Raw genomic sequence first — 22989 nt, 5'->3', positions numbered from 1 at the left:
TTACCCGAAATCTACTATGTTCTGAAATATAAAAGATTTCGCCCCGTGTTCGAGGAACTCCACGGGTGGTGGGAAGTGAGAAACTCTCTCCTGTTAATAATGACATTATATTTGAAATAGTAATGTTTACAACATACAATTGCGACGTTACTACAGTATTTTTTTGTCATTTTCTTTTTCTTCCTTTAAGATAATTGATAATGTTCTCGCAAAAAGAAAAAAAAAAGAACGGTCACACGCATTTCGTCTCACGATTCATTCACGGTCGTAACGTGTTTTACAATTGCGTCTATTCTTTTCCTTTCGCTCCCTCTCTCGCACTCGTTCGCCCTTTCTCTCTCTCTCTCTCTCTCTCTCTCTCGCATCCTTCAACTCTTTCGTCGGGGAATGCACGGATTTTGCGAGCCGGGATCCACGTCTAATCGCATGTACTAACGTGTCGAAAAATAAACGGCGAAATTGTACAGTAAATGGATGTTCGGTGTTTCCTTTTTTCTTTCATTTTTTTTTTCGTTTTTCCAAGTTTCCTTCGAAGGGGTAGGAGGTGGAGGCAATGGACAATAGTAACCGAGCAACAGGACCGGAAATTAATTTCATTAGTATATTGTCATATTGGTGTCTGCTTTATGTTCTAAAACGTTCTCCAGAAGATGGGCGAAACCGGCCCATCGAAAATCTTGGGTCACACGGACTACATAACTCTCCTTCTTTTTTTCTCTCTCGCGTGTTTTTAGCTGATTGCTAGCTGCCACTTCACGCTCGTTCACCTTAACAATAAGCAATAAGAACAGGACTTAGCCAGTCGTCAAACGCCACGTGTTCGATCTGCCTTTCCCTTTCCCTCTTTCTTTTATATTCACTCTATATGCGTGTATTTTTTTCGATTTTTCCCTTTTTTATTACGCTTTTTCTTTCCTCTTGCCCCTAGCAACGACTACGAGTAGTCTCTCTCTCGCTATATTAAACGTACTGTGACCTATGGACTATGGCACTTGGTGCAACTAGTTCGGATTTCTTGGATACTGCTTATACGTGTAAGGTACTTAATTATTATCATTATTGTTAGTTATTTATATATATTTGTATTTATATATATATAATTTTTATATTTATATATATATATATATATTTATATGACACAGGAGAATTCGTGCGTTTCATTATGATACAGGCGTGCGCAAGGCGATACAGTCAATTTACTTTGCAATTTTCTTTTTTTAATCAGACACTTTTACTACAAAGTCTTTTTAATCTTTATAAATCTTATCTTTAACACTTATTATTTCAAACTATCGTTTAAGTTTCCATTTCTTCCGTTTCTTTCAATGAGAAATTGAAAACGATGATTGGAAGAAAGAATAGATCAAGAATAGATCCTGTTCGAGGATGATTTAGCGTTACAACGCACAGACTTTTTTGATTTGGTAAAAATACCTTGGCTGCATCGCCTTGGACAAGAGAGTCGATCGAATTCAATTATCGAATTAATATCTTTTATATCTGCTTACGGGCTAAGGGATCTATTATACAGTTGAATAATACAGTTGTTGTCGCCGCGCGAACATTATAGAACGCAGGAAAAGATCGAGTGCGGGTGCGAGTTTTTATATTTGAAAAGGAAATGATCGTGCGTACGCTGTCTTCCTCTCTCCTCACTTCTAGAATTCGAGTCGACATTTCGATCATTAAATTTATTACGTCTACATGCTATACAGTCCGTCGGTTTCGCCTAGAAGAAAAAGAAAGAACGATTCTCTTCTATATCTATAGGCCATTGCTTGCTTTTCTGTGTTCTTTTTGTTCAAATTAATAATTAAATAATATCATTGTATACCTTCTTTATGTATCCAAAAACAAAATTCATTCTTTCAATTCCTGTGCAGACGTTTCTCTTATGAATTTCCGCATTCCTGTGCATGTATAGTACCTTGAACGTACAAATACATCGTTTAGCACCGGTCCTTACTTTCTTTCTTTAATCTTTTACCGTGTGAAGCGGAAAATAGTCAAGACAAATCCACACACGTTTAATACTTTTACAATACGCATAACGTCGTATTGCTTCCTCCGCTCCAATGCATTGGCACTACGCGCGGAATCGTGTCGCTTTAATTTAATTTCGATTAATATCTTCAGCATAGAGTCGTTTCTAGATACATCGACTTAAATTACCTCTTCTTTCCTCCTTTTGCTATATCCTTTGATCATTTTGTGTGTCGCGGCAACGTATTACATTTGACGATCTTACAACTAGTAAACGCGAATTATGTGAAAAAAATTAGTTTGGTTTATTTGTTCATACAAAAAAGTCTCATTGAATACTCATTTAACATCTTATCCCTTCTACCAGTATTGTTGCCGCATTTACTTTTTCTTCGCGGTATTTCTCTTATGCAACGTTAAAGCGTGGAAATCGAGCTTATTTAGCTAAGAAACAACGAATCGTTTGAACGCGCGTCTCTTCCTCTCTCTTGTCTATTTAGAAAAGTATCTTTAAGGAGCAAAGTTCCTCGTCTTATGGCTCGTATATCGATATAATAATAATAATATCGACAATAATAATAATGATAATAATAATAATAATAATAATAATAATAATAATGATGATGATGATAATAATAATAATAATAATTGTTATTCGCCGCTTTTTTCGAACGATATTATATATACTTAAGTAAGATAATTACGCGTGACGTATTTACAAATTGAACTTATTGTACATTTTCACGATCGACGTCTCGTGAAAAATAGATGTCCTCTTCTTCTTCGCTTATAAAATCCTTTCTTCTCCCTATCCTGATATCTCGTCTTTCTTCCCTAACTTGCACGCGTGCAACTCTGGGCGTTTGTCATTTCTCTTCTTTCTCGCGCATTACTTTCTGTTGCCTAGATTTAGCCTCATCATCGTTTCAATACGAATCGTGCAAGTCGTAAGACGCTCTCGTCTATAAGACACTATTATTATAATACCAGCCCTACCATGTATCGATATACAGCGAACGTGATCATCGAATCAAGGAATATACAGTTCGTTCGGTTCGGAAGCACTGAACGCTCTATGCATCGAGAACGCGGCGATCCATTTCGACCGCGATCGATAACAAGTAGACCCGAGAATACAAAAACGATTAACTTATCAATTATCATTTCCACGTATCGGCGTGTTGTACTATATGAAAATACAATATAAGGCTGCGCTTATGCGTTTCACCCGCGAAATCGCAACTTAATCTCCTGCTTGTCGCTTCTTAAACCTTCATCGATTTCAATGTACCGAATAACAGCGATAATGATATTAACAATATCGTTTAAATTATCGTACACTTCTATTGTATTTCTTATTTTGTTCTTTTTACAGAGATCAAATTTCAAAAATATTCTTATTCCATTATATATTCTTTTCTTCTTTTTTTTTTTACAGAGGATCGCAGCGTTTGATCGAAATAAGATATAACTGACATAGGGAAACGAAAAAAGAAGAGATACATTGGATCCGATGGAGGTTTAATGCAATAAACGATACACATCTGTTAATAAAACTGCGTGTTTTCACCGAAACTTCTCTGAATGATATTTGAGCTGCATGAAAAATTCACCCCGGCACAACTTTCCGTTGTAAGATATCGGTATCGATTATACGTAATATTTGCTAAGGGCATATATCTGTTAGATACCGCTGTATGTATACTATAAGAGCTTTTTTAGGTGTACGTTTCTTTAAGGCCATGGCATCTGTAAATCTTCCTTTGTATTACGTAAAAGTGGGAACTATTTTCAAAAAAGTTCGGGATTATTTTAGTCTCGCAAAATTGTCTGTCTCTGTCCCTTATGTACTTACAATTCTAATGTATAGTCTTAATCATAACCGTTTCCATCCGTGAACAAGCATAGCATTACGCAATCGTATACCTACGAACAATACACAGTTTAACAATTTCCTTCCCTCTTTTCATAGTCCGTGAACGAAATTGTACAAAAAGTTAACGGATATAATTTATATTATACGTGACAATGTAATTCTTATATGATTCATTCGAAATTCTAAGGAAAAAAAAAAAATAAAATACGAAAACGTGTTCTTTTTTCCGGTTAGGATATCATTGGACCTGTTCGATCTCGTAAGTTTGAGGCTATTGAAAATTTGCATTCTCCTCGAAAGGTTTCATTTGCGCTTTTACATGATATTGCTGCAAGTGCAACAAAACAAAAAAAGCCAACAATAATTATCAGTATCGATCATAATAAGGATACGAAAAAAAATAAAATAAAAATTACAATTGGTAATAATATATTTTTTTATAATAGTATAATCAATGGTGTTTATATATTTATATATATATATATATAATTATATTTATATATATAATGGGCAAATTAATATTTACAGAATACGTTGTGGCATTAGCTTTTGCGGGTTCATGTTCCACTCTGGTTCTCTTTTCTTTTTATTCTTTCATCCCTTCTGCTTTGCACAGTTTCATTTATTTATATCTATATATCTCTACATATAGCTTTTCTCCCTGCCGCAAAAACGAAACCGAGAGAACTATGGCAACTAACGTAATTAATGGCAAGTTTTTTGCTGTTCGAAAGATCAGAGTAAAACGTTTCGGTGGATAGTGTACACATGGAATGAAACGACGAGAAAAGAAATAGAGATATTACGACATAATGCAAAATGAACAAAAAAGGCAAAATAAAAAAAACAAGGAAAACAAGAATTGATAAATAAAATGCGCATTAACGTAAGACGACTTAATAATAAAGAAAAAAAAACGAGTTAAAAACACTTTACATTCACAATAATTCGACAAACAAACATATCGCATAATATACAATAATAAACGAAACTAAAAAGTAATACAATATAGAACTATCGCAGATTCTCTTTTCATGAATATTCACAGGAAGAATTTTGTATACGCGCCAATTTCTTTTTAAGCTCTAAATGCTTTATCGAATGCATATATGTGTACACATTCAACGTTAAATTTCGTTACTCTTTTCTCCTTTCCCCTCTTTTATCCCTTTTTTAATACCAAAGTTTTACAGTACTTCAATGATGTTCTCAGACAACAGAATAAATAAATTCTTCTTTGGAATTTTTCTCTCTTTCTTTTTATATCCAGTGAAGATCGCCTGTTCTTATATCAAGGAAGTTACAAAAAATTCAAACATAACAGAGATTTCTATTGCTGATCTCAAATCTTAAATTCTAAACATCCAACAACAAGAAACAGAAGAAACATTTGAATCGTGCTGCAGCCGAGTAGTGAATCATTCGATGATTCTTTTTCGCTCTTTTTGTATTTTCCCCCTTTGTTTTGGAAGTTTCACGTTTGTGCAAAGACATTGTGTAATATTCGTTTCTTTCTCTCTTTTTTTTGCTTCATTTTTCTTTATAGATTTAATCTCTCGTGTAACTCTGGACGTGCCTGTGAGATTTCAAAAATAGCCGGTATGGAAGCCACAGAATCGTTCCATGAGATTAGCATTTAAGAAAGTAAAATAGTTCGTTGCACGTTCAAAAACGCGTTCCAAACGGCTGCTGCGCAAATCAATGTTCAGAATAAGAATATTATAATTCAACATACTTTGAAACTGTGAGAGGATAGAAAAATCACAGAAAAACGCTCGTTCCCCCTTGAATAATCGAACAATAATAATAATATGCATGAGAGTCGGTGTTATGAAACGCACAAAAAGGGCACATACATAAAGAGGTCGCCAGTTCTACTTTTATAATCCAATATTCATTTCTCGTAAATACATAAACACATATTTAACATTTTGTAAATAATACTCGAGATAGTACTAAGAAACAATCGACAGATAAATTTTGATAAATATATTACAACATAGAGAGCGTACAAGAAAATTTCGGTTTCCATTTGATGATGTTCAAGTGTTATAGATTTTTTACTTTTTTTCTTTTCTATTCTTTGTCTTTGTTTTGTAAGGAAATTTTCTTTTTTCTGTAGTTCCTCTCCAAGTTTCAAATACCATTACAAAAAGAATTCATATCTTCCAGATAAATGTTTTTTTTAAACAAAACAACTGAGCATAAAGACTATCACTCAAAAAGAAAAAAAGAAAAAAAACCGTAAAAAGTTTGCGTTTTAATGTGCACATATGAAAAATGCCTTTGACATACGTCCTTAATATTTTCAGTGAACATATCATGTTAGACATTATATATAGTTATACTATGTATAGTATGACACTGAGGTGTATAATACTACAGACCTTAGGTCAGTAAGTTCAAAGGCAATTCTCATGTACCATTATCCATTTTCTACCAAATGATATACAAAAGTACTACATAGGATTGACTTGTAAAATTTTGTTTCCGCAACAAAATTTTACCACAATGGTTTTGAATATTTTGCCTACTTATTTTAATATAGTATCATTTGAATAAATGGATGTGGTGGCGTCTAAAATTATCGCTAATAGGCGCTTTTTGTTCATTTTCTTCGTACAAGAGCCAGTAGCCCTTGAAATACAATTATAATAATATGATTAGATTTTACCGCTAACATAATATTAAAAAAATCGGATTACTTTAAAAATTCGAGATTACTTTTTTTTTTAAAACTGTTCCTTGGACAGTATATCGCTCTTTTTTTTACTTTTTTCATAAACTTTTCCTTTCCTTTCTTTTCACTGGTATACATCAATGCACATTACGTAAATTTCTTTTAAATTTACTTTTTAAATATAGTATCGTCTTATTATGCACTTTCCCCATCGGGCAACTTAGAGCCATCACTATTCACAATATGGATAGTAGAATTGAAGAACTGTATATGTGTATTATGAGGTACACTTACATTGCAAAAAAGATTCTTAGAATTGTACAGGTCTTTCAGTTCCATTTTGATTATTCCAGTTGTGAATTTTACATATCACATTTTTTAGACATCCGTTTCAGTATGTCATCATTGATCTTCATTTTGCTTGCGCTCGCCTGCCATGCTTCAAAATTTGTACCACAGATTTATCAAAGCCGCACTTGTCCTATCATTTAATTATTGTAACTGCTTCTAATTGTTCTTCCAATTTTTATCTTCAAGCTAGCTGACTTCGTTCAGCATGACCAACAATTCCATTGTTATGAATACACAATATGCACTTCTTCATGTGTTTCTCTGTTTTAATGCACTAGTGTGTTAAGTTTCATTCGATCGTGAGTGAGAAATCTTGTAGTGGGCCTTCCTCACAACTTATATGAGGTTAAAGTGTTTTTGTTCAAGTAGCAAGTCATTTATTTAATGCTACTGTCTATTCGCGTTTATTAACGATACGATTATACACAATTTACATCCGCGACACTGTGTTTTATCGTAAGCTTAGAGAATTATTCCCTTTTATCAATGCTGTTGCATTGCACAAACTTTTTCATTGTTTAAACAGTTTTCTTTAAATATCGTCACGATTGTCACGTGTCTTTTTCCTAACGGCGTATACACATACGTTTTTCTTAATTCCATCTTTTTACACAAATCCACTGCACTTTCTTTGCTTTATATACTCAGTTAAGAATTAAAGAAACTTAATGGAAAGAGTCACATCAAAAGTTTATAGCATGTCTTCGGTTGATTAACGTTTAACCACAGTACTTTTTTTTTGTTACACGTTTAAATAAATTTGATGTTATCTAATTAATAGATTTGCTTACATAAGAAATTCATTGTCACTTATTTTTCTTGATCATCGACGTCTTTTTTCTTTTTCGTTGCGGAGTTCTTTATTACGTAATCACAAGAAATATTATTTTTATCTTGTGAAATTGCTTTCAGCAAAGAGCAATGAAAAAAAACAAAAGAGAAGAAATCAGTTTCCTAACAATTTTCCTTCTTCGAAATAAAACTTGTGTTGCATCACATAAAGTTGTTCCTCTATATCTGACCAAACATAAATATCAATTAACGTATATCTGTTTATATTAAGATATACATCAGAACGGAGAGTACTAATTTTTTCATAAAAAATATACTATCTCTCCATAATAATGACGATGACGATAATGATAACAGTATGGTTCAACGAACTTTCACTTATATACTCACGAATATAATATTACAAAATAATGAAAATGAATGTGGTAATTTCAATCACCGCGATGATGGCGAAAATGAAGCGAATAACGATAATGACGATGACAATAATAATAATAATGATGATAATGAAATTATCATTAATTGGAATACGTTAACAATAACGATAGCTTTACAAAATAACAATCACAATGAGGGACGCGAAGGAACAAGTGTCATAATAAAGAACTCTGCAACAAACTACTCCTTGTTTGCAATGCATGGGACTTACAGACTCAGTGTTGATTGTTTTATTTAGTTTATGTTAGTTCCTAGTTGACCATAAGTGTATGTGATTCCATTGGTGCCGCACTATCGTATAACGTGTCTGTATCTTGTGTAGGTTCACCCTGAAGTTGACATTGATTACTCAATGTTCCAGCACCACAGTCACAGAAGAATCTGAAAACATAAGTCAATTACCAATCTGTTACATGCAAAAACTTTATGGTACTGCAACATATTTAACATTATAAATTTCTTTTGGTGGATATTAATATTATCAATAATATTTACCGGTCATGTCTAATGAATTCTACATCGTGTCCAGCATGACAGGTTTTTATGCAGTTTACACAAATTGCATTACGATCTGTTGTATTGCATGTTTGGCAACGATAGAAATCATGCATAGGGAAAGAGGTATATGACGAAATTTTGTATAAACATTGGCCGTTTCCGACCGCCTTTTCAACTGCATCTTGATTATTAAATATTTTATTACCTGCAAAAATAAAAATCAATGACTATCTGTTCTTTCCAAATGATTTAATACTATACATGTAAAGAGAAATATGTTAACCTCTAGTTGTTGGTTGTACTCCACTTGCTAAACATAGACCGCCGAATCTGTTATTGAAAATTTGATTAAATTCCAACGTAGCAGTTGCATTGTTCGTTATTTCGACACCGGCTGCCAATCCATCAAAAATTCGGTTTCTCCTTAAGACAGGATGGGATTGTGTGGAAATAAGCACTCCTGCTTGAGCGTTACGAAATATATCATTTTCTTCTAGGACACCTACGTCGCAAAATGAAATACATGATTATTTTAATTAGAGAAATTTACTAAAATTAAAAATAAATATAAAATTTACCTTTGCCACCATTAAATATACAAATTCCACCATCTCGCCCATCAAATATTTTGTTTCTTTTTAACGTAGGATTACTATCTGTTTTAATCCAAACTCCAGCCATTGCATTATCAAAAATTTCATTTTGTTCGAGTAAGCCTAATCCGCTATTGTACACAAGAACGCCACCATTTTGACCACCCCATATTTTATTCCCGCGTATTACTGGATTACTTCCAGTCCTAACATTACAAGACAATTAATATAGAGAAATAAGAAAACATAATATTTGTTTTGTGATACAATATCTTACCTTATTTGTACTCCTGAATACAAATGATTGAAAATATCATTGTCTTCTAGTTTACCATGTCCGTTATCATAAAAATAAACTCCAACTTGTTTTCCGCTATGAATACGATTTCTTCTTAATACCGGCGTCGATCCTGTAGTTATCCAAACACCTGCTAATGTATTTGCATATACTTCATTCTCTTCGATTAAACCTTGCCCCTTTTCATGCACATATATACCACCATGTTGACCATGATGTATTTTATTATGTCTAACAATAGGATCCGAATTTGTTCTGATTTGTATACCAGCTAATGCGTTACCATAAATATTGTTGTGTTCGATCAAGCCTCTTCCTTCTCCAAATATATATACTCCCCCTTGATGACCATTATAAATTTCATTTCTACGAATAGTGGGATTCGAATTGGAGGTAATCCAAACACCAGCAAAATTATTCGAATGAATTTTGTTATCGATAAATTGCCCTAATCCATTCTCATGAACATAAATTCCACCTGTCTGACCATGGTGTATTTCACAATGTACAACCGTTGGGTTAGCACCAGCTTTTACTTCAAAACCTGCTATTCGATTATTATGGATATCGTTAGCCTCGAAATACCCGAGACCATTATCAAACGTAAAGATTCCGACATCCCTTCCGTGATGAATATGATTTCTTCGCATGATTGGATTTGCATAATTCTTCACCCAGATTCCAGCTAATGCATTTCTAGAAATTTCATTGTCCTCGTAAGTTCCTTGTGCATAATCAGTGACATAGAGTCCAACATTTTCACAATCCGATATGTCACAATTCTTCACTACAGGATTCGCTCCTACCCCTGACACGCAAACAGCCGCTCCAACTAAAAAGTCGGAGAACCAATAGTAAATTTAAAAATAAATAAATCTAGAATTCAATAAACAAATTATTTTACAATCTAGACGTGTTGCTTACCAACACTCGAACTCCTAATAATACAATGATCAACCGTGGGACTGCAATTTTCACCAACTTCTAAACAATAATGTTTATGATGCGGCACTGTGCTAGTAACATCTGGGGTAAACTTTAATGTGAGGTGGCCGGCATAAGCTCGTTTTGCTCCTTCTACAAACATAACTGTAGATTCACTTTCTCGTTCTAATATAACAGATTCTGCCACATTTCCGGGTGCTGCTCCGATTAATGCAACGTCGCTGTCGATTACAAGAAATTCGCCTCTATATATTCCAGCATGTAAGAAAACTAGATGTTGAGGTGCTTCTTCTGTTACCTGGGAATTGTTTCCACAACAATTCCCTTGACCACTTGTAGTTGTGCTATTATTTGACGAGGGGCCACTATTGCTTCTATATTCATCTACATAATCTAATGCTCCCTGAACTGTATTAAAGTATGGCAAATTCCGACCTTTAAACTTCAAATCCTGAAATCCTGGCCTAACATGTACTCCTCTATATAGTTGTCTAAAGCTTTCTTTCCATGGGTTTGGATAGTCTGATTCATCCGGGGAAACAAATTCAAATTTACAAGGTGCAGGATTAAATAGTGGTAAATCATATTCATAGACTTGCTGGTAGAGGGACTTCCATAGTTCAGTGTCATTTGCAATTGTTTGAAAACGTTTGCAAACCTGGGAAACTCTACATAGATCTTGTTCCATTAGATAATTAAATATAGTAAGCAGCACTTCATCCGGTAACTCATACTGAAGATAATGCGCTGCAGTATTTGTATTTGTACCTGTAAAATAATGAAAGATTTTAAAAGATTCTTTCATTAAAGTAACATCTAAGATGACATTTAATTACTAGAAAACATACCATCTGTGGATAATGAACAAGTCCGCCTAGGTCGTTTTCTTGCTGGTAGAGAGGAAGAACCAAGAGTGGCTCCTATACTACTCCCACCTGAAGGAGGTAGGGCAGAACTGGTACCAGGAGCAGGATCCGGATGAGGTGGACTTTTACGTCTTAGATCATATGGGGATGAGTGAGAATGAGATGGAGATGGTGATGGTGCTGCAACACCAGAGACGCTGGGTGACGATCCTCTTCCACCACTTCCACCCCCACCTCCACCTCCTCCTCCTCCCCCTCCACCACCAACTCCACCCCCAGGAGGTATCTGATTTGATGCTGAACATGGCAAGTCGCATGGCTCGGCTGGAAACCAACAATGTTACAACTATTAATATTGCTATATTTAATATTTTAATACATATATTACATACCAAGTATTTATCAAATTTATAATTAATTTAAAATAAATGAAAGAATAATTGCATATTTTATATTACATGGATAATAATCACAGTCATATTAATTTGTTCCGCTTTATGGATGCATATTTATTTTGAGTCTTTTAATCATAATTGATTTAAACGTGTTTTGACATCCATACACATTAGCAAATTTATATTAAAATCATAATCAATTATTAGAAACATAGAGTGACACTAATATATGAATTACTATTTAATTGACAAGATTGATTATAAAGGATAAATTTAAAGAATGATATGTAGGAGATGAAGTCAGAAATAAAAAACACGGACAAATTATGAAAGATATTGTAAATCTTGGAACATATATCATTTTCTATGTTCAATGTATACATGTAACTAATTTTATTTATTATTTACTATATATAGTCCTTGCCTATTGGCACTATATATAACTAATTAATCAACCATATTTTAGGACAGAAGTATTATTATTATTATATTCAGAAAACAATAGCAACATCGGCAATTATGTATTAGGAGTACACAATGTGGTTTGGGAAAGTAGAACATTATACTAATTTAACAGAAAATCTATGGTTAGTATAATATCAGATTGAAAGATGCCTGACCTTATGCCTTGATATTACAGAGAGATTATCGAAATCGAAAGAAGTATCGGTTGTAAGTTTTGTACAGCTGAACGATTAATAAATGAGAATTATAAAAAAAAGGGGAGTGGGGTGAGAGGAATAGACTTTGAGCCGACATTCCAGAGTAAAAATTGACGATCGTGAAGTACGCGATATCATGATCGATGTTAGTAAAAAGAAGGGTGGTGATAAAACTGGCGAGCGTATGTTGATTTTGGGTAAACGTCAATGAGGCATCGGTTCTACGTTTTTCGGCCATCCCGAGTCCGAGAAAATCGTGTGAGAAGACGTGTGGGCAGTGGGTTTGACGGAGTTGTCGTTCGTCCTAATCTCTAAAGTGGGAATAGAATTGATGAGAAGGATTGAAGTTTGAATATGTAGCATGCAGAATCGTTTGGATGATTAACCAGGGAATATCGAAGTAGGTGAAGGCAAAGAAGTCTTTCGTCGAGACAGGTGAGCAGTGAACCGAGCTCCGGATGCAGAGTTCTCTTACCCGAGGTGGTTCTCGAAGGCAGAGGAATTCTGTTTGCACCTTTTCTTCGGGATCTTCGCACGTAATTGCGCGACGATGTGAACGACGCACTTGGCATTTTTATCGTGCTTCCCGGAAAATTATGCGAGAAACGGTAAAACAACTAAACACTAAACAATGGCGACACTTCCACCGAGCCCAGCGGCCATCTTCTCATTGACGGTAGGACTGCCGACTGGTGCCAGACCGCCAATCGGATGAATTTCTGTTCTCCCCTCTTTCCTCGCCGACCTCCCTCCTACCAAAGCGATCCTTCTCTCTTGCCTTCTACCCCTTACCGATTCCCTCTTCTGCAATGGATCGCGACACAAGCAACCAACATCAGTATGGAGTTATGGAGACCATGGGCCGAAATACCGATTTATCCTGCATAACCGCAATTCTATCATGTTTCGTTTTATCGGTGATGTATGTCGCGAGTCTCTATGTATGGAATTCTCCGTACAGTAGGTATGTATGCCGATTAACAACTGGATAAACGTTAATCTTTAAATGTCCATTTTGTTGAACCGTGTATGCTCTCTCTATCGGTCCTTTAACAGTGAACCACAGGAAACCACGAACAAAGTGTAACTGTATTCACGTCGGCCGAGAACATGAATATGTCTACTCTTTGATTCTCCCATTCACGCAGTCGCTTTTCTGGACAAGAATCGAATCTACAGCGCCTCTATTGGCGAACTTTTTCTTTCGATTTCTTCTATAATTGGCGCGTCATTTCAAATCGACTGTGTCAAATCACTATATCGATAACTATTTACTGCCAATAATATTGATTTCAAATGTTTAACTATATATTTTTTAAACATTGGAAATTTTATTATAGTTTCGCTTGACATTAAAATCCTACTTCTTTTCGGAGAATTTACTGTTAATCGAAAGTTTTAATTAAAAGGTAATACTTTAAGAAAAAGCGCAAAATCAATAAAACACTAGTGAAACTTTTTTTATTGCAGGGAACATCCTACTGTAATAAAAAAAAGATTTTTTAGCGTTTTTATTATGTCCCTTATATCTCCTGCTTTGTTGTATTTTGGAATAAATGAAAAAGTATTTCAAAAGGTAATTATATATAATGATATAATTAATTATATAGTAAAGTCCATATTGTAATTTATAACTTTTAGGCAACAATTTGGGAGTTATTGGGTCTGCGATGGCCTGGTTTAATTCAAGCAATTGTGATACCATTATTATTAACAATGATACTATTTCTAGGGCCAATATGTGTACAAGGTTTCAATGGACTTTGGAGACTATATACTGGTTAGTATCTTGGAATGATTATAGAAGGGCCTAAATATTTAAATCAAATAACTTGATAATTATGAGACTACTTTATAAATATATATTTAATGATTTTAGAGCCTATGTATTGGCTTGGGAGTGTACGAACAATAATATGGTGGAGAAATCTAGTAGTTGCTCCTTTAGCTGAAGAATGGACATTTAGAGCATGTATGTTACCATTGCTTTTGCAATGTTTTACACCAACTACTGCCATATTTGTATGTCCTTTATTTTTTGGTGTTGCTCATTTTCATCATGTAGTAGACAGGGTGAAAGCAGGCATGAATCTAAAACATGCCCTTTTTATATCTTGTAAGTACTTTCGTTTAATTTCAATTTAACTCAAGTATACTATTAAATTTGTCATAACATATTTTTGATGTAGGTTTCCAATTTGCGTTTACGACACTGTTTGGTGCATATGCCGCCTTTCTTTTTGCTAAAACAGGTGTAGTATTTTTACCAACTATTTTTTATTTAATTTTATATGTCTTTTTATTTAAAGACAATTTATAACTTTTTATAGGACATTTAGCAGCGCCGTTTACGGCACATTCTTTTTGTAATCATATGGGATGTCCTGATCTTTCTGAAGTTGTTGCAGTTAAAGATCCTTTAAAAAGAGCTGGATTGTTTTCTTTGTTTGTAATTGGATTAGTAGCCTGGTGTTTTTTATTGACACCAATGACAAATCCAAGATTATTTTATAATAATTTATTTTGGCATAAAAATTTTATATGAGTGTGATTTATTTGCAACAATGTCACTAATGTTATGTAAATTTTTTATAAAAAAAACTAGTCTAACTTGAACTGATATCGTTTTAAGAATTTATATTGCATGATATTTTTTAAGAAGTATTTGTTACTTAACAAAATGTATCTCATACAAGTTGACGAGACTGTTTTGCAAATTATATAATAGATATAATTACATATAAGTGCAATTTTATCAAACACAGACGTACTTTTATAAGTTAGAAGCTAATCAAATTCATGTAATACAAGATTTTTTAGTTCTAATTTTTGTGAACATGTTTTGTATAATGTAATTATTATGCAAAAAGGTTACCATAGGCAACTTAATCATGCAATATAGAACTAATATAAAATCACCGTAGTGCCTCAAATTTAATTCAATTTACATAGTTATAATCATGAATGCCAATAGAACTTTAGGCAAAGTTCTTAAAATAAAGATGTTAATAAAATATTGTAAAGTTAAAAAGATATGACATTGTTACAATAAACAGTGTGTTATTTTGAACTGATAAAAAAATTGTTATTTCCATAAAAATATATCTTTTTGGAAATGTTTTCTGATATAATGTACAAGTATAAAAAAGTTTTTATTTTAAATTTACTTAACTGTTTTCTACTTACATATACAGAAACATATTTACATTAATATAAGAACTAGCAATACATACATTTACTGTTTATTTAAATCACAGAAATAACAGATAACAGTATTACAATATTTGCCATAAATGTGTATAAGTATTTATATAGTAAAGAAATACACGGAAATATATAAAAGTTTATATACTGAGATAACATTCTTTTATTCGGAAAAACCATTTTAGAACTCATGTGTATGTCATAAATGTGATCAAAAACAGATATGTATTTGATCTTGTACATTTTGCTGCATACACTTTAGTCATAATTTATTGTTGATAAAATTTGATATTTGATATACTTTAAATATATTTAAAAAACTGAATTTATAACATGAATGAATTCATTCTTTTTATAACATAGTAACATAGAATATACAATCGTAAAACCCTTAAATTACTTTAGAACGAAATTATAAATTGTATCTTGTATAATATTAGATCATTTATTGAAGAACAATATGTAATGTAAAATTTCAAGTGATGCAAAGAAAATGCATATTATTGTTCCTTATTTTAAATAATATATTTATTTATAACTATTAAAATTGTTATATTAGGAACTGTAACTGTAAATATTCTTTTGCTAATGATTCGAAATAAAGAAAATCATTTCTAAATATAAAAAATCAGTTCTTAAAACTTCTATAAAATACATTTTTCTGTATTACCTTCATACTTGACTAGGTCCGGGTGTTGCTTCAGTACTTTGTGATTGATTAAGAAATAGTACATTGCTAGTTTTTATACTTGGGCCTGTAGATATAAGTGATGGACATGGACTAATACATGGCGTCGAGGAATGGCTGTTACTTAAATCACATTGATCTAATAATTTCCAAAGTTCTTCTGGCGTGGGACCACCAGAGACATCTACAATCAACATGTTTGGTATTATAATTGATATTATTATATTCATTAAAAAAGAAAAAAATAAGGATATTACTTTGAGTAGAAGAGAAAGATGGTTCTAAAGCTGTTGTAAGGTCCCACATTTGAATGGTACCATTGGAATGACCAGTGAATATAAAACGCCTGGGTCTTGAACCCATACGGCTGGATCCTTCACATTCGTGCACATAAAAGGAGCTTATAATACTACCATCCACTGATTTGATTACACAGACTCTCTTTCCATTTGACGCTAAGCGTACAAACAATTGATCTGTCTCAGGTACAACTTTTTGAACAAAGACTTGTTCATCATCTTGTTCACCAAATGGTCCTAAGTTTTGAGGTGAAGTAATTAACTTTTGCTTATTAATAACACCATAATAATTTTTCATATAATAACATACCAAAGTCATTTCCAGCATTATAACTAATGCAAGATTCAATTGCTTCTAAAGATACAATTTTAAAACTAGCTTCTGGTGTTGAACCAGGTTGAGTAGAAATCATTCCTCGGAACCTCGTTACTGCCCAACTTCTAACATGGTTATATTCTGAACAAACGGATACTAAATATTTTTCTGACAATGTTACCTACAATATAATTTATTACATACGTAGACAATTTATAAATTCACTTTAATAGAAGTAAATATGATACATACTTTTGTTACACTACTTTGATGTACAGTAAATGTTTGAAACAGTTGTGGGCCATGTCCTACAGTTTCAGGATGTTGGACAATAACTCGAACACTGCCAGATTTTGTACCATATGCAATTTCAATCCAATTACCACAGACAGCTGCATAAAAAAATTATAAAATTACAGTATTCTACACTATGCTACACTATTTCTCTTTAAAATATTAAAATCTTTTAATGTAACTACATGTCTTAATATAAAATGTAAATGACACGATACTGACATTACATATATTGAAAACTGTAGTAATGAAAGAAGATACATTTATAATATATTCGTTATATTCGTTAATTAATATGTTCATTTTCGTTAATAATTGACCTATGTACATATTACATGCGTTACAACATGACGATTAAGAAAGAATAAATGTACATAAACAGTCATTTCGAATGTTTTTTAACTAGGAGGAAATGTATATTATTTATGTTTTAATAAAATTGTATGTATATATACTAGAAAAAACGGTAAGTATACAAATATTTACAATGCATATAACGAAATTATAATTATGATGTATGTAATAAATAAAATAATATTGATATGCATTTGGAATTGTTTAAAACAAAGGATAACTATGCAAGCAGAGGTATATGTTGTTTATTCCCTTTCCTTCCCCTCTCAGATGCTGCTATAAATATATTATTATGTCACTTGACATACGTAATAAAGTAAAGAAAAAGATAAAAGTGTTAATAAGTACAACTGGATGCATAAGGATAGCGGGGTGTGTAGTCTAAGACAAAAATAATTATTAGTGCTTTAAATGTATTTTTGACAGTAGTTGATTGAATATATATTACTATTTTTTTGTATGTTCTAATTTAAAGTTATATAAATAAAAGCTACTTCTTTGATGTCTGTAAATATATGCATAAAGGATTTTAATTAAAGGTGCTATTAAAAGCAATATATGAATATGAACTTGTGCATTGATTTGGTACAAAATGATATACTATATCTGGAGAGGAAGGGTATGAATACTAGTACTCAAAGTAATGTGTTATGTTCAATGCAATATAAAATGTAGAGAAATATGTATATGTCAATTTGAACTATGACTTGGATGTGATAATATTGTAGAACATTGTCATATCGACCCATACTTGCCTTGTGCTATTTATCCAGTTGTACGAAATCATGAAGCAAAGAATGTAATAATAAACTCTTATTAATATTCAAATACAGCATTGAACTTTATAATAAAAAGTAAGATACTTGTACTTGAATAAATATGACACTTATTGATGTAACTAAAAAAAAATTAGACTTTCTATTGCAAACAACAAATACTTAATGAAATTTGTGATTAGAATTAATGACATATAAATAATAAAAAAAGTCGTACAATCATTAAAGAATGCAAAAAAAATATACTATGAAAGTGACGTTTGTTATTACATTCCTCAATACACAAGCAGATTTAATAATTAAATTTTAGTCCACTTATTTGTACGTCACTGGAAAAGATATTTCTGGAATAGAGATACTGTAATATTCAATGTTACGAACCATAAATTAATTATCATTTGCCTACAACTTTTATATTTAACTATTTACCAGTATAATATTGCAATATGAAAAATGAATATTAAGACTTACATGTTTTTGGCGTTAAATATACAGATATGGCGGTAATGGGATCATAGTTTGGGTCGCGGTATAATTCAGTTACAAGTAAGTCATTGTCCTTCATTCTTAAAGGAAACTTTTCCATATCTGAAAATTAATTGTCTATTCAGTCATAATTATAAAATCTATTTTATTTTAAAAGTATTATAATTTTTTATTACCAATATAATAAATAGATCCATTGTTGCAGCCTAATAGAAGAAACGAACCAGCTGTGTCAAATGACAGAATAGGTACTACATCTTGTATTTGCCAATGATGTGTCATAGCATGCCATACACCGATTTTGTCAGTAGGAGATAGAGCAACTAACTGGCTCCCAATAAAAAATAAATATTCCACACGAACATTTAGATTAAATGTACCAATATTCTTCATTCCATTTGCTGAAATACTCCATAATCTGACCTGATTTCCATAAGAAATTGCAACCATTTTAACATCGCCACTGGTACTTAATTTTGATGTTATTGCCACTCTTTCAATTACTGATTCAATGTGAGGACTAGTAAATGCATGTTGCCAACCAGATGAGTCTTTAAGTCGATAACATGTTATAAAATGAGCATAAGCAATTACAATCCAATTATGATGTGCTTTTATGATCTGAACTCTTAAGGGATCAACCCATGATGAAACTGTATAAAAAAATATGTTTTAATACTATTTGTTTTACTAGAATTGCAAATAAAATAATTATATGTTTACCTTGTTGAGGTCCAAATACTAAATTTATATCATTTTTATACAATTTATTTAAATCTGCTGAATTATTCCTAACATGTCTTAAATCTAGAGATGATGTACGTGAATGTGGTAAGCCTTTTTGTTGGATTCTATAATCTAATGAAGAATTTCGCATATGACTATTAAGTACTCCTTTATGGTTTTGTTGTCCTAAAGTAAATGTGTATTAAATGTTTGCAGTAATTAATAAATAAATAAAATTAATGAATATATGTTTTGTACCATTATTATTGTGGCTATTAGAAGTTCCAGGAGTTGTAATTTGGGAGGTAGATGGTACATCCGCTCTGGAATTCGTATTATTAGCAGGACTTCTGCCATGAACAGACACATCTCCTACATTTGATGCAACAGTGGTAGGTTCTTGCAATGGTATACCTTTCCAATTATAATATATAAAATCTAAGTACAATTGCATTTTATATATATTTTTCTTAATTAAAGAGGGTTGATTAATCTTACTTGGTGGTGGTAAATAACCATAAAACAAAACATCTCCACAAGAAGACTGAGTTAAATCTTCGCATAGCATTAATCTCTTAACCAATGGAGTAATACCATAATATTCAGCTTCATGTCTCAATGTTCGAAGATCTACATTTTTTAAATCAATATCCTTTGTACGAAGATAATTTAATATAATAGAAAATAATTTTGGATCTCTATCTATAAATAATGCACCAATTTCATCTCTGTGACTGGCAATTCTGTTACTTAATAAAGCTGTAAAAAATGAATCTGGAACCCATGTTAGCGTCTGCTTTGATGTTGAAAACCTAGATAATGAATAATTTCAGATAATTACAAAAATAGCTTGAAAAGCATTACTTTCTAAATTTTATAATAGCATTTAGTTGTCGATTAACAATTAAAAAAGATTATATATTTATCATACTATGCCTGAAAGAAAGTAAATGCTTTTGTTTGTACCTTGTTCCACCAACGTTCAAATGTACAATATCACTAAGTCCAAAAGAAGGTGGTACAGCCATTATTATAAGTGATTCAAACTTTTATTTTGATGTTGCATGTCTTATTTTAATATTTCTAAAACGGAAAAGAATTACATTCTACTTTCGATAGGTTATGAACAATAGAATAACTTCAACTTATGGTTAGCTCCGCAGTTGCACAGTGAGTGTCGCTTTAACGAAACCCATATAAGCACAGAGAGGTACCTATCTACACATACAGATGTGTGTGTGTGGTATTGGTTTAAATTAAAATCACCATACACAAAATAACCTTAGCATGTGTTACAAAATAAAAATTTTATGATTTATACATCAATTAATAGCAAAGTAAACAGTGATAATAAATTGTTCTCAATTAGAAACATTTAATTGATTTATAATTATTATAATTTATAATTATATTTTAAATAATTTTAAAAGTGAACTTTATTTTTAATTAAGACATTCATAAAACAAGATAGAACAAATCTTTCATTTTGTACTTTTTTTGTTAAAATATTTGAATTATTGAAATATAGTTATTAATGATAATAATTGGATATTGAATGATATTATGAATAATGAAATAATGTATCGTAATGGTATTTTTACTAATACGATATTTTATTTAATAATAGTAGCTTTAGTCGTATAACACATAAAAACTTTTCACTAAGAACATAATTTTATTTATAATTATTAACGAATATTATCTTAAATATGTTTTCTATTTACCAATTCAATTAGACTATTTGAATAGATAACATTTGTGCGCGCTTCTATATAGAAAAATTGGGCGCTCCTATTGGTGCAAAATATTGGGAATTCAAATCGAGCGTTCCTATTGACGCAGAATATTGCAAACTCAAATTGGGCATTTCTATTGGCGTAAAATGTTGCGTCACTCGCAATTCGTAGGAGACGTGTGGTGCGGGGTGACATTCGATTGCTGAAATTTGTGGACAAAGATTGCAGCAGTATCCGTTATTATTAGTACTTTCATTTCGACTTTATCATCATTTTTACACTCCCATCTGCTTCATTTAAATAGTACGTTCTTATTTAATTACTTATTAATTATAATTTGAATAAAATTAAGTAGTTTTACGAAACTTTGCCTGTATTTTTATAGTTGACTGCATATCTGACGATTAGAGTCGTTGATAGTTCATATTAGCGGTCTTTGAAATAGAATTTGGGTTCTATTATTGCTTTATTTTATTATAATTTGTTCTATTATTATAAATTTTTGGTTTCATCATACATTTATTTGAAATTGTTGGTTTTCTTTACTGGTTACAGATGGTTATAGATTACTAGTAAATGATAAAGAATAGGGATTTACGGAAGAGATAATGGCCGCCATAGATATTAATTAATTAATAATTCGTCGATTTCTCATGCAAACTTGGTAATGATTGAGCTATTACAATAAGCCAAACGTATGTACACGTTTATTTTTCCCTTTTATTGGATCAAAGGTAATCGATATTTGCTACATAATTGCTATATAACTTACAATTGATATATAATGACATTATTTTATAAATAGTTGTATAATTTGTTGAAAATATTAAAACAAAAGAAAAAGAGATTATAGAATTGATTTCTTAAAAATATTTCGGGTATATAGATCGTCATTAATAATCGGATATATCATTAAGTAATTAATGTTTTTATATCAATGTATGGCAAATTATATGAATCATGTAATTATTATTAGAAGATAGTCTATCGTGATGTCATTATGTTTTTATATATTTGTACGAGAAAATTTGTATTATTTTCTCGGAAGAGACCGAATAAAATTTGCTCAGACACGTTCCGTTCAATATTATATATATATATTATAACTTCAGTCATGTTTAGTTACGAAAGTTTAATTTATCACAAGCATTGTCTCCATAAAGTACAATGTATATTAGTAGAAACCATATTTCAAACTCTGATAGCGAATATTCACAATTGAATTTTTCTTGTAGAATTAGTTTCATATTTTAGAATAGTAATAAATATTTGGAAATATGTTAGAAAATATTTTACAATGCATAAACAGTATTTGAAATATTGCACGTATATTTCATTTTCTTGTATATGTAATATGTATATGGAATACCTGTTTATTGATAACAAAAATAATCGATATATAGTATATAAGTTTCGAGAAGCAACAGTATTTCGTAAACAAATGTTCAGCCTCCTTCTCTGCCTCCTTGCTAATGTAACCTTTTCTCAGAGAATGTTTGTGACCGCGCGCAATGCGGTTGGTAGAGTCAGTGTTAGCTGCATAATAACATTTGTATTTTCTAGAGCACAATAGCTCAATAATTATAAATTCAATTACAATAGTTGTACGCGAGATTAGAGTCAGTGTGTTCGCCGATTGTTACTTAACTACGGACGTGTTAATAGTCCTTTTTTTTCTTTTTTTTATACATCTTTTTAAACATTCGCTTTCGGTAGTAGAGTCGCAGGTTTCG

The 22989-nt window shown here is 31.7% G+C and overlaps 3 protein-coding genes across 7 annotated transcripts; 1 reads left to right on the top strand and 2 right to left on the bottom strand.

Moving 5' to 3' along the window:
* Window positions 1–91: 91 nt before the first annotated feature.
* LOC100748892 (F-box only protein 11) lies at window positions 92–12984 on the bottom strand. 4 transcript variants are annotated; one of them, XM_033321981.1, is made up of 9 exons: window positions 12853–12984; window positions 11303–11644; window positions 10434–11222; window positions 9489–10341; window positions 9197–9417; window positions 8902–9120; window positions 8616–8823; window positions 8332–8501; window positions 92–3909 (listed from the first exon to the last, which is right to left on the bottom strand). In XM_033321981.1, the coding sequence occupies exons 1-8, from the start codon at window positions 12947–12949 to the stop codon at window positions 8372–8374; spliced, it is 2859 nt and encodes a 952-aa protein (XP_033177872.1). In that variant the 5' UTR covers window positions 12950–12984; the 3' UTR covers window positions 92–3909; window positions 8332–8371. The 4 variants fall into 4 exon arrangements, 3 of the variants coding, with proteins under 3 accessions (XP_033177872.1, XP_012243802.1, XP_003491459.1); XR_002947148.2 differs by having other exon boundaries at window positions 94–1729; window positions 1835–8501; XM_012388379.3 differs by having other exon boundaries at window positions 94–7981.
* Window positions 12985–13158: 174 nt separating this feature from the next.
* On the top strand, window positions 13159–15459 carry LOC100748778 (CAAX prenyl protease 2). Its single transcript, XM_003491410.4, has 6 exons — window positions 13159–13341; window positions 13848–13953; window positions 14019–14157; window positions 14257–14493; window positions 14567–14629; window positions 14708–15459. Exons 1-6 carry the CDS (start codon window positions 13187–13189, stop codon window positions 14920–14922), a joined length of 915 nt encoding a protein of 304 aa, XP_003491458.1. The 5' UTR covers window positions 13159–13186; the 3' UTR covers window positions 14923–15459.
* A 265-nt stretch (window positions 15460–15724) lies between these two features.
* Window positions 15725–20714, bottom strand: LOC100748655 (SH3KBP1-binding protein 1). Of its 2 annotated transcripts, XM_024369300.2 has the most exons (11): window positions 20487–20714; window positions 20019–20332; window positions 19779–19934; window positions 19518–19706; window positions 18971–19447; window positions 18780–18896; window positions 18288–18293; window positions 17137–17276; window positions 16879–17065; window positions 16527–16805; window positions 15725–16453 (listed from the first exon to the last, which is right to left on the bottom strand). In XM_024369300.2, the coding sequence occupies exons 1-11, from the start codon at window positions 20546–20548 to the stop codon at window positions 16254–16256; spliced, it is 2127 nt and encodes a 708-aa protein (XP_024225068.1). In that variant the 5' UTR covers window positions 20549–20714; the 3' UTR covers window positions 15725–16253. The 2 variants fall into 2 exon arrangements, with proteins under 2 accessions (XP_024225068.1, XP_003491457.1); XM_003491409.4 differs by lacking the exon at window positions 18288–18293.
* Window positions 20715–22989: the final 2275 nt, after the last annotated feature.

Source organism: Bombus impatiens, unplaced genomic scaffold (genome assembly GCF_000188095.3).
Source record: "Bombus impatiens unplaced genomic scaffold, BIMP_2.2 scf_0548, whole genome shotgun sequence".
In the NCBI taxonomy this organism is placed as follows: Eukaryota; Metazoa; Arthropoda; class Insecta; order Hymenoptera; family Apidae; genus Bombus; species Bombus impatiens.
This window is presented reverse-complemented; position numbering and strand designations above follow the sequence as displayed.